Source organism: Metopolophium dirhodum, chromosome 9, assembly GCF_019925205.1.
Source record: "Metopolophium dirhodum isolate CAU chromosome 9, ASM1992520v1, whole genome shotgun sequence".
NCBI classification, from domain to species: domain Eukaryota; kingdom Metazoa; phylum Arthropoda; class Insecta; order Hemiptera; family Aphididae; genus Metopolophium; species Metopolophium dirhodum.
The window spans coordinates 32,639,845-32,659,417 of record NC_083568.1 but is presented as its reverse complement, the minus strand read 5'-3'; the positions used below and the strand labels follow the sequence as shown (position 1 = coordinate 32,659,417).

General features: G+C 27.6%; 1 protein-coding gene across 1 annotated transcript; it reads right to left on the bottom strand.

Moving 5' to 3' along the window:
* Positions 1-4,797: 4,797 nt before the first annotated feature.
* Positions 4,798-9,468, bottom strand: LOC132952798 (calreticulin). The gene is made up of 5 exons (XM_061025233.1): positions 9,160-9,468; positions 8,780-9,088; positions 5,878-6,338; positions 5,572-5,766; positions 4,798-5,511 (listed from the first exon to the last, which is right to left on the bottom strand). Exons 1-5 carry the CDS (start codon positions 9,257-9,259, stop codon positions 5,350-5,352), a joined length of 1,227 nt encoding a protein of 408 aa, XP_060881216.1. The 5' UTR covers positions 9,260-9,468; the 3' UTR covers positions 4,798-5,349.
* Positions 9,469-19,573: the final 10,105 nt, after the last annotated feature.

Here is a 19,573-nt window from a genome sequence, read left to right as displayed (position 1 = left end):
AAATTATATATTTGCAGTATAATTTAAATATTAGTATTTATTTATTAAAAACAACTAAATAGTAGTTGAATCTTGAAATATGATTTTTTTCCGTTTGTTTCCATTAAAATACAATAGAAATATAGAATAAAATATAGAATAGAATATAATAATAATATAGTACCTATTTAATCATATTCTACTCAAAAAATATAAATTAAACTACTGCTGCTAGTTTTGCTATAAAGCAAACTTGTGAAGTTAATAATATTATTTTAAGTTGTAAATGTTGTCTAATCTAAATGTTTCTTTTTTGAATTTGAAGGAAAATGTTTAAAACATTGATATAAAAAAGAAAATATTTACAGTTCACATTAAAATATTAATTATTAAAATGTCACTTCAAAAATATTTTTACAGTCCTAATCTCATCAGTTTATTAAAAGTAGCAATCAAATTATTAGAACTAATAGAAGTGTTCAAAATGACAAAATTACTTAATTAATCATGGCGGTTCTCAGAAATATCAATGCAAATAATATACAGTTCATAAATCATAATAAGAAAATTGTTGTAAATAACTTTTTACTAATAACTTTAATTTTAACAAAATAACTAAGTTAAGTTACAATTATTTATAAAAAGAAATAATTTAGTTACTAATTAAGTTATTTTCTACATTCTATTTTTTTTTTAACTAATTAAGTAAAAAAAGTAACTATTAACTTAACTTTTAACCTTTTAACTAGTTACTGCCCAACTTTGGGTATAAGGTATAACACTATAACCTAAAGTACTTATAATATGTTTTATATTAACTTGTAATAAGGTTTTATGACTTTTGACATACGAATGTCTTATATGCAAATTCATATTTTATATGTTCATTGCCATTAAACAAATACAGTCACAGAGAGGGATTTTTAATTATCTAAATAGCAACATATTGGTATTACTTATTAAAATAAAAATAGATAAATGCAATTTATTATGTTAGCATTATTTATTTAATTTAATTATTATGATTATATCTAAATATCAACATACTATTAGTTATTAATATTAAATGAATATAAATAATTACAAATTATTAGGATAGTATTACCTATATTATGTAATATAGTATTTAATAAAATGCTCAATATAAAATGCATTTTCAGATTAGATTAAAATGTTCAACATTAAATTATAAGTGGGGGGGGGGGGGGGTGGGGCAAAGGAGAGGAAAAATCAAATGTTGAGGGGCACTTACCCGCCCTGCGAGTTATCGAGACTCGACTGTATCAATACTTTTGTCTTATGCAAAATTCAATTGCGTGAAATTTACATCAAAATATCGTCAGTAGCATACAAAAAGAATTTCCAACGCAGTGCACGTCCATTGATATTTAAATATGGTATACGTAAGACTTACTGTTATTTCTTAGACGATTGCAGCGCGAATGCAGCAAGATGAACGTGCCAGCTTTGGGGTTTCTCGAGAACAGACGAAAACTGATAAAATGCACCGAACGAGTCATCCTCGATGTGCTGCTCCAATGGCAAGGCAGCAATTGATGTCGAGCAATATTAGACTGCAATTCCTGCTCACGGTTTTTCCGAACAAGTTCTTATTTGCATATTAATGTAAACTCAAGTCTCAAAGTTGATTTTTAGATTTGTTACCTTGATTCATGGATCTCATCGGTATTTTCCGGCAATCCTTAAACCATTCTTTACTCCGAATAAACAGTATATAACTAATAAACATAATAGTTTTTCTGTGTTATTTAGAATTTAGTCTTATGAAAGAAACATTTTGGAAAAATTATACTGCGGCCTTTGTCTATTACGCGCCAATATATAGTATATTATGCAAATTGAATGTTCTGCACTGGGATAATAATTTATAACTAATATAAAATGATAATTAGATATAAACACTGCGAGTATAATATTATGATGAATATGCGACGATGTTTGGCGCCTTTTTTTCTTTTAATTTTTAATAGGTACATCATATTTTATATAATATTAGGTATACTTACCAATTGCCAAATATCATACATTCGTTATAATTTTAATCTCGTTTGGCCATTTTTAAGAGGAATCTAAACACAAATAAATATTAATTATAATTAAAACTGTAATAATTAGAAAAAATATAATTTAAAATCAAATTAATAATATAATTAAGTAAGATATTACTTTGAATAATTATTAATTAAAATGCGTTTGTAAAAGTCCGTTTGGTATTTGGTATGACCATTGTTCCAAGCTTACAGGCGTATTAATCATATTTCCCAATAATAATATTGAAGTGTAACCCACCTTGAGTCTCATCACAGTCTAAAAGACAGTGAATTTATTATTTTACCAATTACTCATTGTCTCATTGTGAGTAATTTACTTTATTTCGTGCAATTTGATACCTTTAATGTACATATTAAGCTATTTATTAAATCTGTAACATGCCAAAAAGTACATGTTCGACTAAACTCGATATTCATTTTGTTAGGTATTATTTTCGCCAGCGTCCAATTTTAAATGGAAAAACCAACAAAAACAATCTATTTAGTCACCTACCACTTATGTCTTCAAATAATTAAAAGAGAATATTAGCAACTATAGACCTATATCTATGCTGTGTAATTTCTCAAAAATTTTTGAAAAAATTATAAAAACCAGACTAATAACATTCTTAGAAAAGAATAAACTATTATCCAAAAATCAATTTGGTTTTCGTCCTGGTAAAAGCACGACTGGAGCTCTATATACTACGATAAAATTTTTATACAAGGAGCTGGACCAAAATAAAAAAATAATAGCAGTCTTCTTAGATTTGGCAAAAGCTTTCGATACAGTAAATCATGCAGAACTTTTAAAAATCTTACCTAGTTTCGGAATAACAAAAGATAGCCTTATGTGGTTCGAAAATTATTTAATGAATAGAAAGCAAGTGGTATCGATTAATGGCGTCTTGAGCAATGAGGGAGTTATCAAATACGGAGTGCACAGGGTAGTGTTTTAGGTCCAGTTTTGTTCATCCTATATATAAACAACATTTGTAACTTAAGTATTGATGGTCTAATTACCACTTATGCTGATGACACTTGCCTTTTATTCTCCAGCAACACTTGGGACAATGTTCATCACAAAGCAACAATAGGAGTAAATAACATATTTAAAGAATTGAATAATATCAAACTCACTTTGAATATAAATAAAAGTGTATTTGTTGCCTTTTCAATTTATAACTCAGCCATTCCGCTCAATGACATTTATATCCACTCTTGTGATACTAGCGATTTAAATTTAAACTTATGCAACTGCCAAAAATTAATAAGAGTCACTCGAGTGAAATATTTAGGTCTAATTATTGATTGTAATCTCCATTGGAAATTGCATGTCGAATATTTAGTTATGAGGTTAAGATCTATTATTTCCAAACTATTTAAACTGAACAAACTTTTACCAACAGAAATTTTGCGTATTGTATATAATTCACTATACAAATCAATTTTCCAGTATGGTTTAATAGTTTGGGGTGGTTGTACTGACAATGCAATCAGGCCTCTTGAGATTCAACAGAATCTCGCCATAAGAATTTGTTTGAATAAAAAGGAATTATATGGTTCGTCTACTACTAATTATAAAGTTTTTAAAGCTCTGCCGGTCAGATATTTATACAAGCAGTTCTTTATTATGTTCCAAATTGATAACTTTGGTTTCCAAAAAAATAATAAAAGGGAAAATAGGTCGTATGACATGCAAGTAAACTACACTAATAAGAGTTTTGGGAAAAAATTTGTGGACTATCTAGGTCCAACAAATTTCAATTCATTGCCGCTGTACCTAAAAAAAATTATTTCTAGTAATGTAAATAAGTATAATTTTATAACTAATAAAAAAGCTATTGTTAATTACTTATTACTTGAACTTTAATTATATATTATGTAGAATTTAAGTATTTAATATTGTTGCTAATCACAAATTTTGTTCTTCTTTGTTAATCTTATCATATTTATTTTCTTTGTTTTTAATTTAAATATTATATTATATTGTATACTATCAACTCATCTACCTCACCACAAGCATTGCTTAATGAGGTAGATAAATTAATAATTTATTGTTATTATTAATTAAACAAAAAAAAAAAAAAATTAATCGAAAGTTGCAATATTTTCGTTTTAGTACCTATAAAATTTTTAATAATTTATTTTTACTTAAAGCTCTAGTATAATAGTTCCAACTTTTATTGTAGAATATGTCCAGTAAACAAATTAAGTATAATGTTAAAAAAAATAAGAGATATAACTATAAAAGTGAACAGTCAAAAAGATCTTGTGCGACGGCACGTGTTACAAATAATGATGCGACTCATGGCGGGTTAATAGAAATTACATTTAATAAATATGGCTAATTTTTTAGTCAATGTTGTGACTGATTATCAATCAAGTCATGTGGCCGCCTTAAACAGATTAATAATAATACTGATACATTCGGAGCAGTAATAATCGGTGAATGCGACAATAAATAAAAAGCCACTATTAATCTGTAGAAAACAGAATATTCAAAAATTGTATTTCACATTAACTAAGTATTTTTTTAATTGAATAAAGTAATACCGTTAAACGTCTGCTAGCCTCAATAAATTAAACATAAAATTGATTCTCCAATATTCTGAGTTTTTCTACAAATAAATAGCAATAGGCAAATATATTCAAAGAACTTAATTAAAAGCAATAAATTTATTGCAACCATACAAAATAATATGTACACACCCTGTTTGTAAGGGATTATATTAAAGGGTAAATAAATAAAGACATTCTTAAAACATTATTTTTTATCCTATTCAATTTTTATTTTATACACAAATTTTTTTTATAAAATAGTATAAACCTTAAGTAGTGTGGTTTTCTTCTGTTACTGTAGTACTACAAATGTACAAGCCATAAATATTCAATATTGTTGACAAATAAATATATAGAATAAGAAGATGATTTAAACATTTTTGAACTTAAGAAAAAAATGTTTTAAGTAGGAGGAATTTACCTAGGGAGTTAATTACAAATGTAAACAAATATAAGTATATGAACATCAATATTACAAGTATAACGGCGGCCAATATTATTTTAAGTTTTTACATGTTTTAAATTATTGCAAATTAACAACGGGTTCCTTAAAAGATAGATATGAGGGGGTTAGAGAAATAAATTAACATTAATCGCACACTATGTTAAAAAAAAATATAGGTGTGAGTGAGTGAGTGCTCAATGAAAAACAATATGTGGCAGTCCTAAACTGGTCGGATAAAATTTAAAATAAATAATACAGTAAAATAATAATCATATATCAACTTAAACAATGACATTATACACAGTCTTTTTTTTACAATTCATCGTGGGCTTCTTCAGATTTGGATGCAAGGTCTTCATCTTCTTCTTCATCCTCCTCATCAGGTTGGGCAGCATCATCCGATTTCTTTGCTTCTTGTTCTTCTTTCTTCCTTTCTTCTTCGTCCATTGCTTCCTTCATCTTCTTTTCACCCTCCTAAAAAATAAACATAGTTTTAAATTTACATTCAAGATTTAAAATATAGATTTTACTTACATATCTTGATTTCCAGATGGCATCTGCCTTTTCTTTAGCTACTTCAATGTCGTCTGTGATCAAAACATTGTTGAAAATGGTACCAGATTTTACTTGCCACAAGTCAAAACCAAGAGCACAAATTTCTTTTCTTGCGTATAGTTTATCATCTTGTTTGTATTCTGGATTGTCAATTTCTGGATGTACCCATACTCCCTTTAAACAACATAGATCATTTATAATGTGATTCATTCAATTTAAAACTTTTTTACTGTAAGCTTAACCATAAAAAAATTTTAATTGAATAAAATTTTTATATATTTATACCTTGTAATTTGGATTATCAATCTGTTTTGGTTTCCATTCACCCTTAAAATCTGGATTATCAATCATTGCTGGTTCCCATTCACCGTCCATTTCATCGTCCCAATCTTCTGGTTTAGTGGCAGCTGGGTCAGGAATGTGTTCTGGCTTATCCCAATCTTCTGGTTTCTCATCATTGGGATCATCAATAGTAGCCTTCTCATCCCAATCTTCAGGTTTCTTAGCTTCAGGATCCTTGATTTTCTTAGGTGGCAAAAAGTCCCAATCGGCTTCTAATTCACCAGATTCTACCTTTTCGTTGTCGATTAATACTTCATAAGTATTATCAGACTTTACAATAAGTGTGTAAACATGAGTGTAGACATCATCGCGACAACGAATGTCTTTATTGATCAATAAGTTTTTGCCATTGTAGCTGAAGATAACATGCACCTTCTTTGTACCAGGTCCACAAATATCAGGTCCTAGAAATAAACAAAACTTTTGTTTAAAAAATGAGTAAAATAAATTGGAAATTAAAATCAAACATACAGTATATTAAACTACATGATTTTAAAAGAAAACGAAAAGAACTTCAGAACAATAAAAAGGTGCGAATATACCTATAAATGATGATTTTTATTTATGAATACAGCATCTTATAATAGGGTAAACTATTAAACAATTAAAAACCGATGTACAGATGTTTATCATACATTTGTAGTTTTGCACTATATTTAACGATTAATTTTATTATCGTTAATTCATTTCATTATTTGTCAATAATTTTTTTCTAGAAATAGGTAGGTACCTACTCAAATACATGTAAGTATTCGATACTAAAAAGTACTGAAATAACAAATATTATTTCAACAAGCAGATAATATTAATTATCTTTGAGAAATAGTTATCAAGGTATGAAGTATTCTAATTATTTTAGTGACCATAAAAACTTTAATTAAGATTATTTTCAGAGAATGTATGATGTGTAACATTACAGAAACGTATCAATAAGTACTTAATAAATATTTCAAAAGTTAAACAGTAATGTATAAGACTATATAGTATAAAACAATTACTATTACTTATCATGGAGAATACTTGAACATAATTTATTATGATATTCAAACTATGAGTCATTTAAATACCTATATAGGTGCTTCAGTTTTAAGATTACAAAGCATAACTGTTTATAATGAATTTTGATTTTAAAGTGTTAAGTACTCTGACCTATTATTATGTAATTTAAATGCAAGCTAAGCTATACTAAATCATCAATATTTACTCCAATTTAAAATGGTGTCAAATCAGGTCAATTTGTAGAACTAAATAATTGCTAAGGAAACTTTATCATACTGTCATAAAATACCTAATAAATTAAATTTATATTATGCAAAATTAATTGATTAAATCTAATGACAAAATTGAATATAATAAAATGTAGGTTAATAAAACCAAAATCTTGTTGTCAATAGAAATCGTTATTAATTTTATGACTGGTCTTTGAAGTCATTACAAAGAGTTCCTACTACCTATATAAAACCCTTGTAGTAAAATAAACTAAAATCAAATATTTATTATAGTTAGGTTAGGTTAGATTTTATCTTACCTTAACATCATTATTTTCCTATTTTTATAATAAAAAAAAAGGTTGGTAAATGTATAGTAAAATGTTATAATTCATAATAGGTACAACCAATTTTATTTAAATTTTGTAAAAAAAAATTAATTAGTATTTATATTAATATATTTAAAATAGAATCATTCTAGTTGTAAATACAATGGGTAAGTACAATTGATTGACAGAAATCAATTACTAAATAACAAACTGTGAATAAAAAAATTATGATTACTCATTAGTAACAATAGGAAATAAAAAAAGTTTTGTTGACAGTTTATTTAAACAAACACATTATTTAACAACAATATCTACAAATCAAAAATTATTTAATTAATATTAAATAACAGCTTTTTGTTTTATTTTACATAAACATGTTGCTTATTTAAGTAGATAAATTAGCCATTATTTCATTTTTACTAATATTGGAACAAAATTAAATCTGGTTGTAATGTTATCTTTATTTTAATCAATTATATACTTTCATTCATTTTTCTATTTCAAATACTACTTTCATTATGAAACAATCAACTTTCTCCAATCTATATCACTATCATAAAAGAACTCAGAAACTCATAAACCACAAATACGATAAATAAATAAGTAAAATGTTGATTATATAGGTACTTAGTCTTATATTTCAATTTAATGTTAAGTATAAGTAGTAAATATTGACTAATTAGTACCTAAAATAAATATACAAATACCAAAAAATAACATTTAAAATTGATTTTAAATTCAAAGTAAATAGGTAGTAGTAATTACTGACCACATAGGTAGTTGTATAGATGAACATGTTAATTAGTAAACACTAATGGCTCAAAAGAAATTTAAGTATAATTTAATTAGTACTTTAAATAGAAATTTTAACCATTTTAATAAAATTAACATATCATATTATTATATTTAATTTATTCACTATCATAATTAAATTATTTCATAGTATAAATAAAATTGATAATGTTATGAAGAATTTTAAACAATAACCTATTTTAATAAATGTACACTGTAATGTTAATTCAAAAACTCGGTATTTCTCAAGTGTTGTTTTAAGTAAGGTATTTGATGTTTTTTTGCAATATAAAATCACTACTTTAATAACACGTACCATTTTGTAAAAACGTTAGTGCATATTATATACATATACCTACTTGATATTTAATAAATACTTGGTAGGTTTGTGTTTAACTATTAAAGCGTATTTATATTTTTAGTTGTTGTTAATATTCAACTGTTACATACGTATGGACATATTACAGTTTTGAACTGTGCTGTTAATACCTAATAAAACTAGGAAAATATATTTACCAAACATAATTTCGTACGGCGTTTCACCGTGCATTTTCTTTGGTTCCAAATCACAGTTGAACAGCTTAACGTATCCACCACCGCAATCAATATTCTGCTCGTGTTTGACCGTGTACTGGATGACGAGGTCTTTGCCTTCATTACTGAATGGCGCGAATTTCTTGGACAAGGCATAGAACCGAGCGTCCTGCGAAGTCTGTATACCCTTGTCAGCCTCAGCATCGTTGTAGAAAGCACCAGAGCTGTGAACAAACTTGCCGAACTCTTTGCCGGGATGTTCCGAGTATGTCCATTCGCTCTCAAACGAATCTATGGAACGATAATAACATCGAATAAACACTGTCGTTTGCACATTAATATAACAAGAAATAAGTACATACCGTCGGGGAAGTTCTCTTCGAAGTAGATTTCCGCGCTGACGGCTAGGGCGGTAGCCAGACAGAACAGTGCGCAAAGCGACAATTTCGTCGGTGCTCTCATGTTGAAAATGATATTATAATGTATCAAACAAAATATATATACTTAACGGTCGGAAATCTTCTGCCGACGGTGTCGGGATTTGATGCGACGTCGACTACCAAAGGAAAATTGACGAGAAATCGCCAGCGACGCGCGCGTTGTCCAGTGTTCGAAGAGTAATGCGTACGCGGGCACTAGTGAGTGGTGACGACGACGGCGGGCAACCGGGATATCGCACTTCGGATATTTGAAGTCAAGACAGATGGACACAGGCGATTGGCCCGGCCGTTCAGCCAACCGGCGCACAACACGCCGTGACGGTCGACCGCCGACGCCGCAAATAACCTAAAAAATAAATACGACACAACCGCGACCGCCGACGACCGCGACGCCGCCGCCGATGACGATAAGTGCCGCCAAAATTTGAACACGTTATATTTAAAATAACAATGTAATATTAGCTATCAAACACTCATGAAACAAACTATAAATCTGAATATCCCAGAAACCAATAAAGAATTTGGTGGAAAAATGGTTTTTAATGTCGGTATTCGTTTATGTATTAAGCTTAACATTAATTTAAAATCATATATGTATATTTAAATAATTTATTTACTTAATATATTTGTGTTGTATTGAAGTTGCTGCACCCACCACTAGCTAAGCTTTTAGGGCGACGTCATTAATTGTTTTATTTTAGTCTTTGTTATCTTTTTGTAAAATATTATATTGTAATAAACTACTATTACTATTATTATTATTATTATATTATATTATATTATTATATAATATTATAAATCCGTTAATTTGCGGGTTCACCCTTAATTTATATAACACTCATTCAGGCTATTAATTATTAATAAATTATTCATGTATTATCCCGCATTTCCACCTTATCCATTACATATACATAATATATATCTTTGTATTATGTATACCTATACTATATATTTTATTATAATATTTCTTTATAGGTAGATAATAATATATAATATGGGTACTTGCAACATTTTGTTTTTATTTCAACTTTTTATGGTGTCAAATGTAAATATTTACAACTCTAACGATAGGTCACACATAATTTAATCATTGTAGTAATTAATAAGTAAATTTAAATATAATAAATAGCAGCCAATTTCACATTTGTCGTGCGCAGAGAACAATATAAAATACGCACAACGCACTGACATAATGCGGTCATGAATGTGGAGGTCAATTCGTAGGTCATATTATAATAGTTTAGACTGTAGGGTCTTCATCTATCATCTTTGCCACCAAAGTCAAAAATGGGATCTGATGAATGATGCCCAAAACAAAGATAGTCCTTGAAATCGCAGTGCCCTTTTTCATTCAAGCCACCTATTCCACTCCGGTAAATGAGATTGTATAGTCCAATCTCCAATGCATGCATATACCAACCACCTCGGCAACAACCCGTTCTTTGAATACTGAATCCTGCGGAAAAATTATTTAAAATAGATTTTGTCAGTCGATCAAGTAATCGACTTGATAATTTTATCATTATTCAAAAAAGTAAAAGTCTTGTTTCTCTACTAGGAATGTTTAATATATAAGACAAAATATTAACATAATAATTATTAATTACCATATTTATAATTTTCCATCCCGAAACACTTTATAGGGACACCGCGTCACTGCAGGAAACTATTGCCTATTATATTATTTATATTATATTCAAAAGCGTTATAGTCCCGTCCAAATCGAGACTTATGCATTTTAATGGCAATAATAATGCAATACCTATTTAGGTTGATGACCAAGGCTGGGCAAGTTAATGATTTTTTTTAACTCAGTTAAGTTAAGTTAATATGCACCAACAACAAAAAGTTAAAATTTAAAAGTTAATTTAACTATAGGTTAACTCAGTTAAGTTAAAAGTTTAAACACACTTTTTGTTAACTTTTTATTAAGTTAAAAAAAGTTAATTTGTTTATACAACACTAGTGTAATTTTTTTCCAACCCAAAACTAAATTATAGACTATAGTGTTTATACTTAATACAATAGTTCTATCAAAGTTAGATTTGAATGATATCCATTTTTAACTTTAAGCAATTGACGGTAAATATTTTTTGACATGAAAACGAAATAGACTGAAACAGTAAAATATAATAAAATTAAAAACAAAATAAATTAACTTAATTTCCTTCTTAAAATGAAAAATATTTCTATAATTCTATCTATTATAACTCCCTACTGTGTCAACTATATTTTATAATTTATAAATATATAATGTATACATCGTACATACTACATGCATGATACAGCTATAATATATATGTGGCCGTCGGTTGATCTTGTGGGGGAGAAAATCCAAATATAAAATTAGTCTCATAAAATATCATACGTGTTGCGTGTATAATTATTATAAAAATAAACAATAGTCAATCTTTTAATAATAATCTATAATCTATGGAAATATTATACTTAAGCCAGTTAATTCAAATTATTTTAATATGGGTTATATTTTATTTATTCAAATAACAATGCTTATAAAAAAAATAGAGTCAAGTATACCTACTTTAGCCCCTCCAAATATAAGTTTATCAAGCTCCGCTTGACGTACATGTGTACGTGGCTATATAGTCCTATACGTGGTTAAGTCCTACAGGCTATTACAAAATAACAGATTTATACCATTTTAATTTTATTATACCTATGCATGCATAGATAAATAATATATCATAAATTAAATTTGCGTGTATGTTAACACATATTACGTGACCTTATAGATTGGTTGGTAATTTATATAGGAATGGATGAAGGATGAAGCCATATAATAATAAACACGTATACCTATATTATATGAACATATATATGAGACTACAATATCATACTATTATAGTAACTATAAATAAATGAAAATATTATAAACTATATGTATAGGTATAGGAAGGTATATTATCTTACTGTATATATACGCTTGTACTGAAAAGTACAGACTATACTGATTACTGACCTATGTAGTGACGACACGTGCTACAAATTGATTGGACTCCAATTACGCATCAAACAACCGGTATAATATGTGGTATAATGGGTGGGGGGTGAGTTGTGAGTGCTGGAAATACGTGAAATCAACAGAGCAAGAGTTAACCAAAACCTTCTAAAAATTTTAAAACCCGTTAAGTACTTAATTTGTTGATTAAATATAGGACATTTATTATAATCGAAATCAAATCCTCATTATATTGCAAAAAAACATTGATAATATTTAAATTAAATTTTTAATTTGTAGCGATGAATGTATTAATTGGTTTTGCAATGATGATATGTATGTAGGTATAATATATTTTTTCAATTTTTGTGCCGTCGTCATCTTTTGGAGAAAAAGTAAAAATTCCTAGTACCTACCTACTTATTAATATAATCGAGAAAAATTTAATAAAGATTGAGCAAAATATGGAACATTTACGTAAAACCCGTTTTTGATTAAATCTATTTTGTTTTTTTCTGTTTCCAATTCAAAAATAAATAACCGTAGAGGCTTGCAATTTTAACCAAATATTATATATTATAATATAATATAACTTTTTCTGGTTTCGTTTGCTATTTTAATTATTTTAGATTCTGAGTGGAACGATGAATGTATTGATTTTATAATGATGTGTGTTTTTTTTTTTTTGTCTCTGTCATCACGCGCGGTTTGGGGCGATAAAACTGCTTTGATTTTATTCAACAGTATCATGTTCGATGGAAGTGAATCTATAGCTGGTGCTTTCGGGAGGTCAAATATTAAAATTTCCAAGTTTTCAAAAGCGCCGGGAAAAACAACATAAAAATTAAGGAAAAACGAGAATTTTTACGCAAAATCGGTTTTCCACAAAATCAATATTGGTTTTTGGTGTAAATCTAAAACAAATGAACGTATATATTCATGAAATGTTCACTGGTCGTTTATATTTGCATTTTCTATACACGATACAATTTTCAAAATATTTTGATTAGTTTTGAACTGTTTATGAACATTTTCTGTTTCCAATATTATTAGTCTTTTTTCTATGAATGTCAAAAAACTTTATCTGCTGGGTAAAAAAGCTCGAAAATATAATACAATAAAAGGCTCCTACTATATTGTTACAATGACATTTGAAAAATATTTATAATCCTTAGTCAAAGTTTTTATTTATAAGCATTTTAAGTTCAAATCTTGACAAAATAAGGAAAATTCACGAAAATTAGCAAATTATTTAGAGTTGAGAATTCACAAAAACTTTTCTTTTTAAATCTAAGATTTGAAAATGTAATATAGGATTCCTCATAAGTTTGTCTACCTTTATCAAAAAAAAATGTCTACAAACAAATCAAATTAAATTTTTATGAGCGTTTGGAATTCATATTTTTACAATATTGGATATTCACTCGATTTCTCGTGTAGAGGTTTTGTTATTTTATTGTTATTCAAAAACGAATAACTGTAGTTACATAAAAATTTTACTGAATGTTTTCAAAATATTTTGACTCTTTTTGAGCTGTTTACGGGCATTGTCAGTTTTCAATTTTTTTTTAGCTTTTTTTCTATAAATAGGTTAGGTTAGGTTTTTTTAATAGCCTTTTTTAGATTTATGTTGATAAAATAAGTTGTTTTTATAATAATTATATATACAGAAATACATATTCAAAAAAAGCGTTTGATTTTTTAAAGTATTTAAAGTTATTAAAATTTGATGAAATTGGGCTTTTAAACGAAAAAATTAAATATAATGACAATTGTTCCGATTTTTGTTATTTTGTTACAATTAAAAAAATATTAGATAATCGTAGAGCTTTGCAACTTTTCACCATTTTTAGTTATTAGTTAATACTCGCGTATGGAGTATGTTTTATATGCAATTTTTCAAAATATTTATCCTAACTTTAAATTATTCATAACACGTCGCATTCTATTTGCTGTACCTACTTCGGTATATTGACTTAAATAAGTTAATAACAATCAGTGGCGTGTATCAAAAAAAAATTGGAGTTGCCCGAATAATTTTAGGTGACCTACCCGTCATAATATTTTTATACCGCGACCTATAAAATGTTCTATTTTTCTCCTATCAATGCCCATCCACGAGGCTACACGATCTACCCATATTTAAGGTGTTGTCTGATGAACAACTCTTGTACTCTATTATGTTATATATATAATTACATATACTATGTATATTGTATACATTATGTATATCTTCAGATATCTACATTGTATAATAATTGAGGCGTGCAGTTTCAAAATCAGCCAGAACCAATTTTTAAAATTTTTTAGGTACTACAAAAAACGAAAGAGACCTTAACATTTTACTCCATAATTTTGTAATAAATATGAAATCGTAGGTTTGGAATGTATATATAATATCGTGTATGAACAGGTGTTTTATAAAAATATTATCACAAGAGTTATTAAAATAATTTATTACATTTCTAGTTTCGATATAGTTGGTTGTTTGCAAATTTCATCATATGGCTGGTTTTGAAGCCAATAACGTTATGTCGTTATATACTTGTACATTTGTAGGTACATGGCTGGTTTTGAAATAAACATCGTAAGATGGCTGATGAGTGATTTTGAAACCAACCAAAATTTTCCATGACGGTTAGTTTAGACCAGTTATAGGCTTATAGTCTTATTTGATGTTCAATAATTTTACAAGACTTGTTATACAGCGTGACCATATTTTAGAAAATACAAAAACCCAGTTTTCAAAAAATTTGCTTTTTTCTGATTTTGAAACTATACGCATCAATTATTATATACCTACTCATAATATAATATGCGAATATACGATACTTTTGTCAAAAATTAGTTCAACCACTGCACGCCACTGCATAATATATACCTATTTGATATATAAATAGGTACTGCACACGTGTATTTACCTATATTTGTTATTTTTACTTCTCTTACTTATATTCATATAATATGGGTTCATGTACCTAAGTAGAAATCTACCTTACAAATGTAAGGAAGTTTACTGTATACTTCAGTGTATAGGTACAGGCTGTATTTACAGGTATACAAAAATGTCTAATGCAGAGGAGTCATTTGGAGGATCAGAGTGTGTATGGTTGCACTCATTACTTTCAAATTAATCGCAATTTACAATTGGCCTACAGAAATAATGCACCATTATTTATGTAATTAAATTTAAATAGTATTTTTAGATTAACAGTTGAAATAAATAAACAAATAGCGTGCTAATAATTAATAATTTGGTTAAGGTTTTCATCGCTCAAAAAAAATGTTAAGTCATATCAATACGCACTAACACGGGTGATGACTGATGACCATAGTCCATAGATATATTAATAACGTATGTATTAATATGTCTATGGGGATGACTGATGAAAGACTAAACGATATCATGGTTCATTGATGTTGCCTGTTTACAATATAAATTTAGAAGACCACGCTGTTGGTGTATTTGCTGAGCTTAAAAATCACCCCAGCCCGCGTAGGCATCTCCATTCCCTTTATTTAAAATATAATTTTTTTTCTAGTGCTTTTTGCTTTTACAAACGTTATAAAATGTTTATTTGTTTATATATATTTACCTATAGGATTGAAAATTGATTATGTATGTGCTTTTTATTTTGCTGCATTGAATACTTCAAGCTTTTAATTTATCTACTTACTGATTTTCACATGTTAAGTATAGGTAATCAATTATTATGTATTATCTTTTAGTTTTTAAATTACTTTTTATTATTTATACTGATGAAGTCCATGATTTATGGAAAAAAATATTAAAAGCAGGATAATATACACATAATATAGATATATCTATTTTATTTCGCCTGGTGAAATTTCAAAACAATGTCCTGCTTGAAACCTTGCACACCCGAAAAAAACCTGAAATGTAGCCTCTGTGTTAATATTTATTACATAGAATATAGATGCTCACTGCAGATCAGAAATAACCTAACACAATTTTAGAGGATTGCATAGTGTCAAACATCAGTGTAATGTATAGGTTCCTAAATATGTATTATAGTATCTACCATATCTACCATTTTATTAATATGAATTTATAATGATTCTATACATAGGTAGGTATATATATAGATAACAGATACATTTACAATATGGTAATAAATAACAACAGATAGGAAAGACAATATTATAGGACGGATATATGTGGTAAAACTTCTGATTAATATATAATATATATTATTTACATAATTGCATACAACAGGTGGTGTGTACAATGTTAACTGTGATGTACCAATTCGATAGTATACATGAGTATTGCATGTAATATTGAATAGCTTCAACAGTAAACGTAAATTAAAGGAATTTGCCTGCATGTATGGCTGATGGAGCTCATAAAAATGGTCTATCATGAAATGAAACCACAGCTAGTAGATATTAATTAGGTACCTAGGTATGTATAGTATGTTATTATAATATTGTACAAAATAATCAGTACAATATTATACACGTAATAAATAATAGTAAATATAGGCAAAGGTAATTATATAATATATGCCTAAATATTGATAAGTGAGAAAATATATTATGTACCTATATATATTATTATTTATTGTAATAATTACATTGTTGCAGTTTAGAACTGAGACGTCGGTATGAAACTACTTAAGTTGTGCCATGTAGACATATTATAGTAACCACTAACCTATTACATATTTAATGCAACAATAAGTATTAATGTATTATAATCATAAATAGGTATTGATAAACTGACACAATTATTGAAGACTATAATATTTTTCAATTTTTATAATATCAATTCAATATTAATAATTTGTTTAAATATTACTATAGAGAAAACCAGTGGAAGTTAAACAGTGGGTGGGGGTCCGTCCCCTTGCTTATCCCCTCAGTTACGGTCATAGGTAAATACTATAAAGGCCGTATATGAGGGGGGTTTTAGGGGTTCGATCTCCTCCAACACGAAATATTTTATAGTTAATTAATTTAATTAAGGTAACTTAATTATAATAATTTACCATGTTGGTACCGAATAATATGATAACTATATATTATGTTTGATTATTGATTATCTTGTTAAACATTTTATTATAATCGAGCTAATAAAAATTCTAATAGTGTTTTATATAATATAATATAATATTATTATATTATACACAGATAAAAGTCACACACTATTAAAGCCGTTTTCGACGGACGCGAAACGTCTATAAGGTACTTACACGAACAAAAAATTATCGTCCGTATTGCCATTTAATCTCAAAAAACTCCATGGTATTGTCAGAACACACAGAAATAGCATTAATAATAATTTTATCGTACACTTAAATAAGTACACCAGTACAAATATTGCTAAAATATTCTAAAATAATTATAATTTATTAATATATAATGTCAATTTTTTTTTTGTTTAAAATCAGTGTTAGTTGTTTTTTTTAATTACCTACAGTGAAAATATTATTTAAATTAACCCCCCTCCCCCCCAAAAAAAAATTATTCCAACTACAGCCTTGTATACTATATAGGGTATTTACAAATAATATGACACTAGATAGCGGTATATATCATAAATATCACTATATATAGCAATATGAAAAGAAAGTTATTTCAGATTAGAAAAATATGGGGGTTAAAAAATCAAATATTGTCAACTATTTTATTGATTAATTATGTAGGTATATATTTATGCTATAGCATAATAAAATCAATAACCTGATAACGTATTCATTATGACGGGAGAGTGTATATAAACACCAATTTACCTATATATATATATATACACCAGCTCGGACCAGCTGTATATGTATACGTAGGTAGTACCTATCGGCTACCTGTATACATAATAATATTATAATAATCATTAAATACTTTTAGTTAATTAATAACAAGTAAATAAAACGTACAAAATATTACATATGTCATTGTAAATTTATAATCATATTATATATATCTATTGGTTATCCTCTTTTGTCACGGATTCACTCATACCTGGTGGATAGATGGCCAATATGTTAGGTTGTTTAATACTTCATCAAATAAGTTCAAAGTTTCTTCTGGTGTTCCGCCAGGCGGACATTTATCCCCACTATTATTTAACCTTTTTGTTAATTCAATCTTTAGTAAAATCCCGTCTGTTCGCTTACAGCTTTTTGCCGATGATGCGAAACTTTTCTCTCGTATATCTTCCAATATTGATATTTAATTGTAAAGTCATCGTTCAATAGTTTTGTTAACTGTGGTGTCACGCTATTGGCCTTACCCTCAACTATAACAAGTATGTAAAGTTAAATCATTTTCTAGACCAGGGGTGGCGAACCTATGGCACGCGTGCCAGAAGTGGCACGTTGACCAAATTTAAGTGGCACGCAAATATTATTCATCTTAAAAAAAAATATTATATTTTAAAACTTTAGTATGAGAAATTTTAAGAATTAAATTTATAAGTTTGTAATAAAATGTGTTTATAAATGTTATAATAAATAATATTTATGATTTTTGTACTCTTATTGCTACGATAGAAGTACAAAGTACCCAACATTCGATTACGAAGTTTATTTTAAATTTACCGATACCGCGACCGGTTGCGACCGGTTGAAATCAACGAAAAATTCTAAATTAGATGAAAATATAAACAATTTTTAAGTATCATAAAATTAACAATTCAGCAGTTCAATAACAAGTTTATAGATTTTAAAAAGTTTGAATGTAATATTAAGTTCCTCAAATGCCCTGATACTTGCAATTACGATGAATTAGATTTACATTATTTTGAATGGATGAATATAAATAAGTACATTTGAATTTGAGTTAATTGATCTTCAATCCTGTAATACGTGGAAACAAAAATTCATTGACTTAAGACAACTAATCGAAGAAATAAAAATCAACCGACTTCAAGCAAACATAGTAAAAAAATGCAGATACTGAAATTCTTAAAGTCTGGAATCCGTTTCCAAACATATTTAATACATTAAAAAAAGTTGCTCATTCTATCCTATCGATTTTTTCGTCAACTTATGCTTGTGAAAGTTTATTCTCCATAATGAATTTAATAAAAACGAAGCAGAGAAATACATTAATCGATGAAACTAGTGCTGCTTGTGTTTCACTGAAAACTACCAACTATACTCCAGATATTAAAATGTCGTCTTCTAAAAACCAACATCAGAAATAACATTAATAAATGAAATAAAACTTTACATATATACTATTTATTTATTATTTATTTATTAAATTATATAGTATATACCTAATAAAATGTGTGTAATTATTGCATGCTTTTTCTTTTCATCTTACCTAGTAAAATTCATTTTTTTTGTTGGTGGCACGCGAACATATTTCAAAAAACTTGATTTTAAATTTTGGCACTTGACCCAAAAAAGG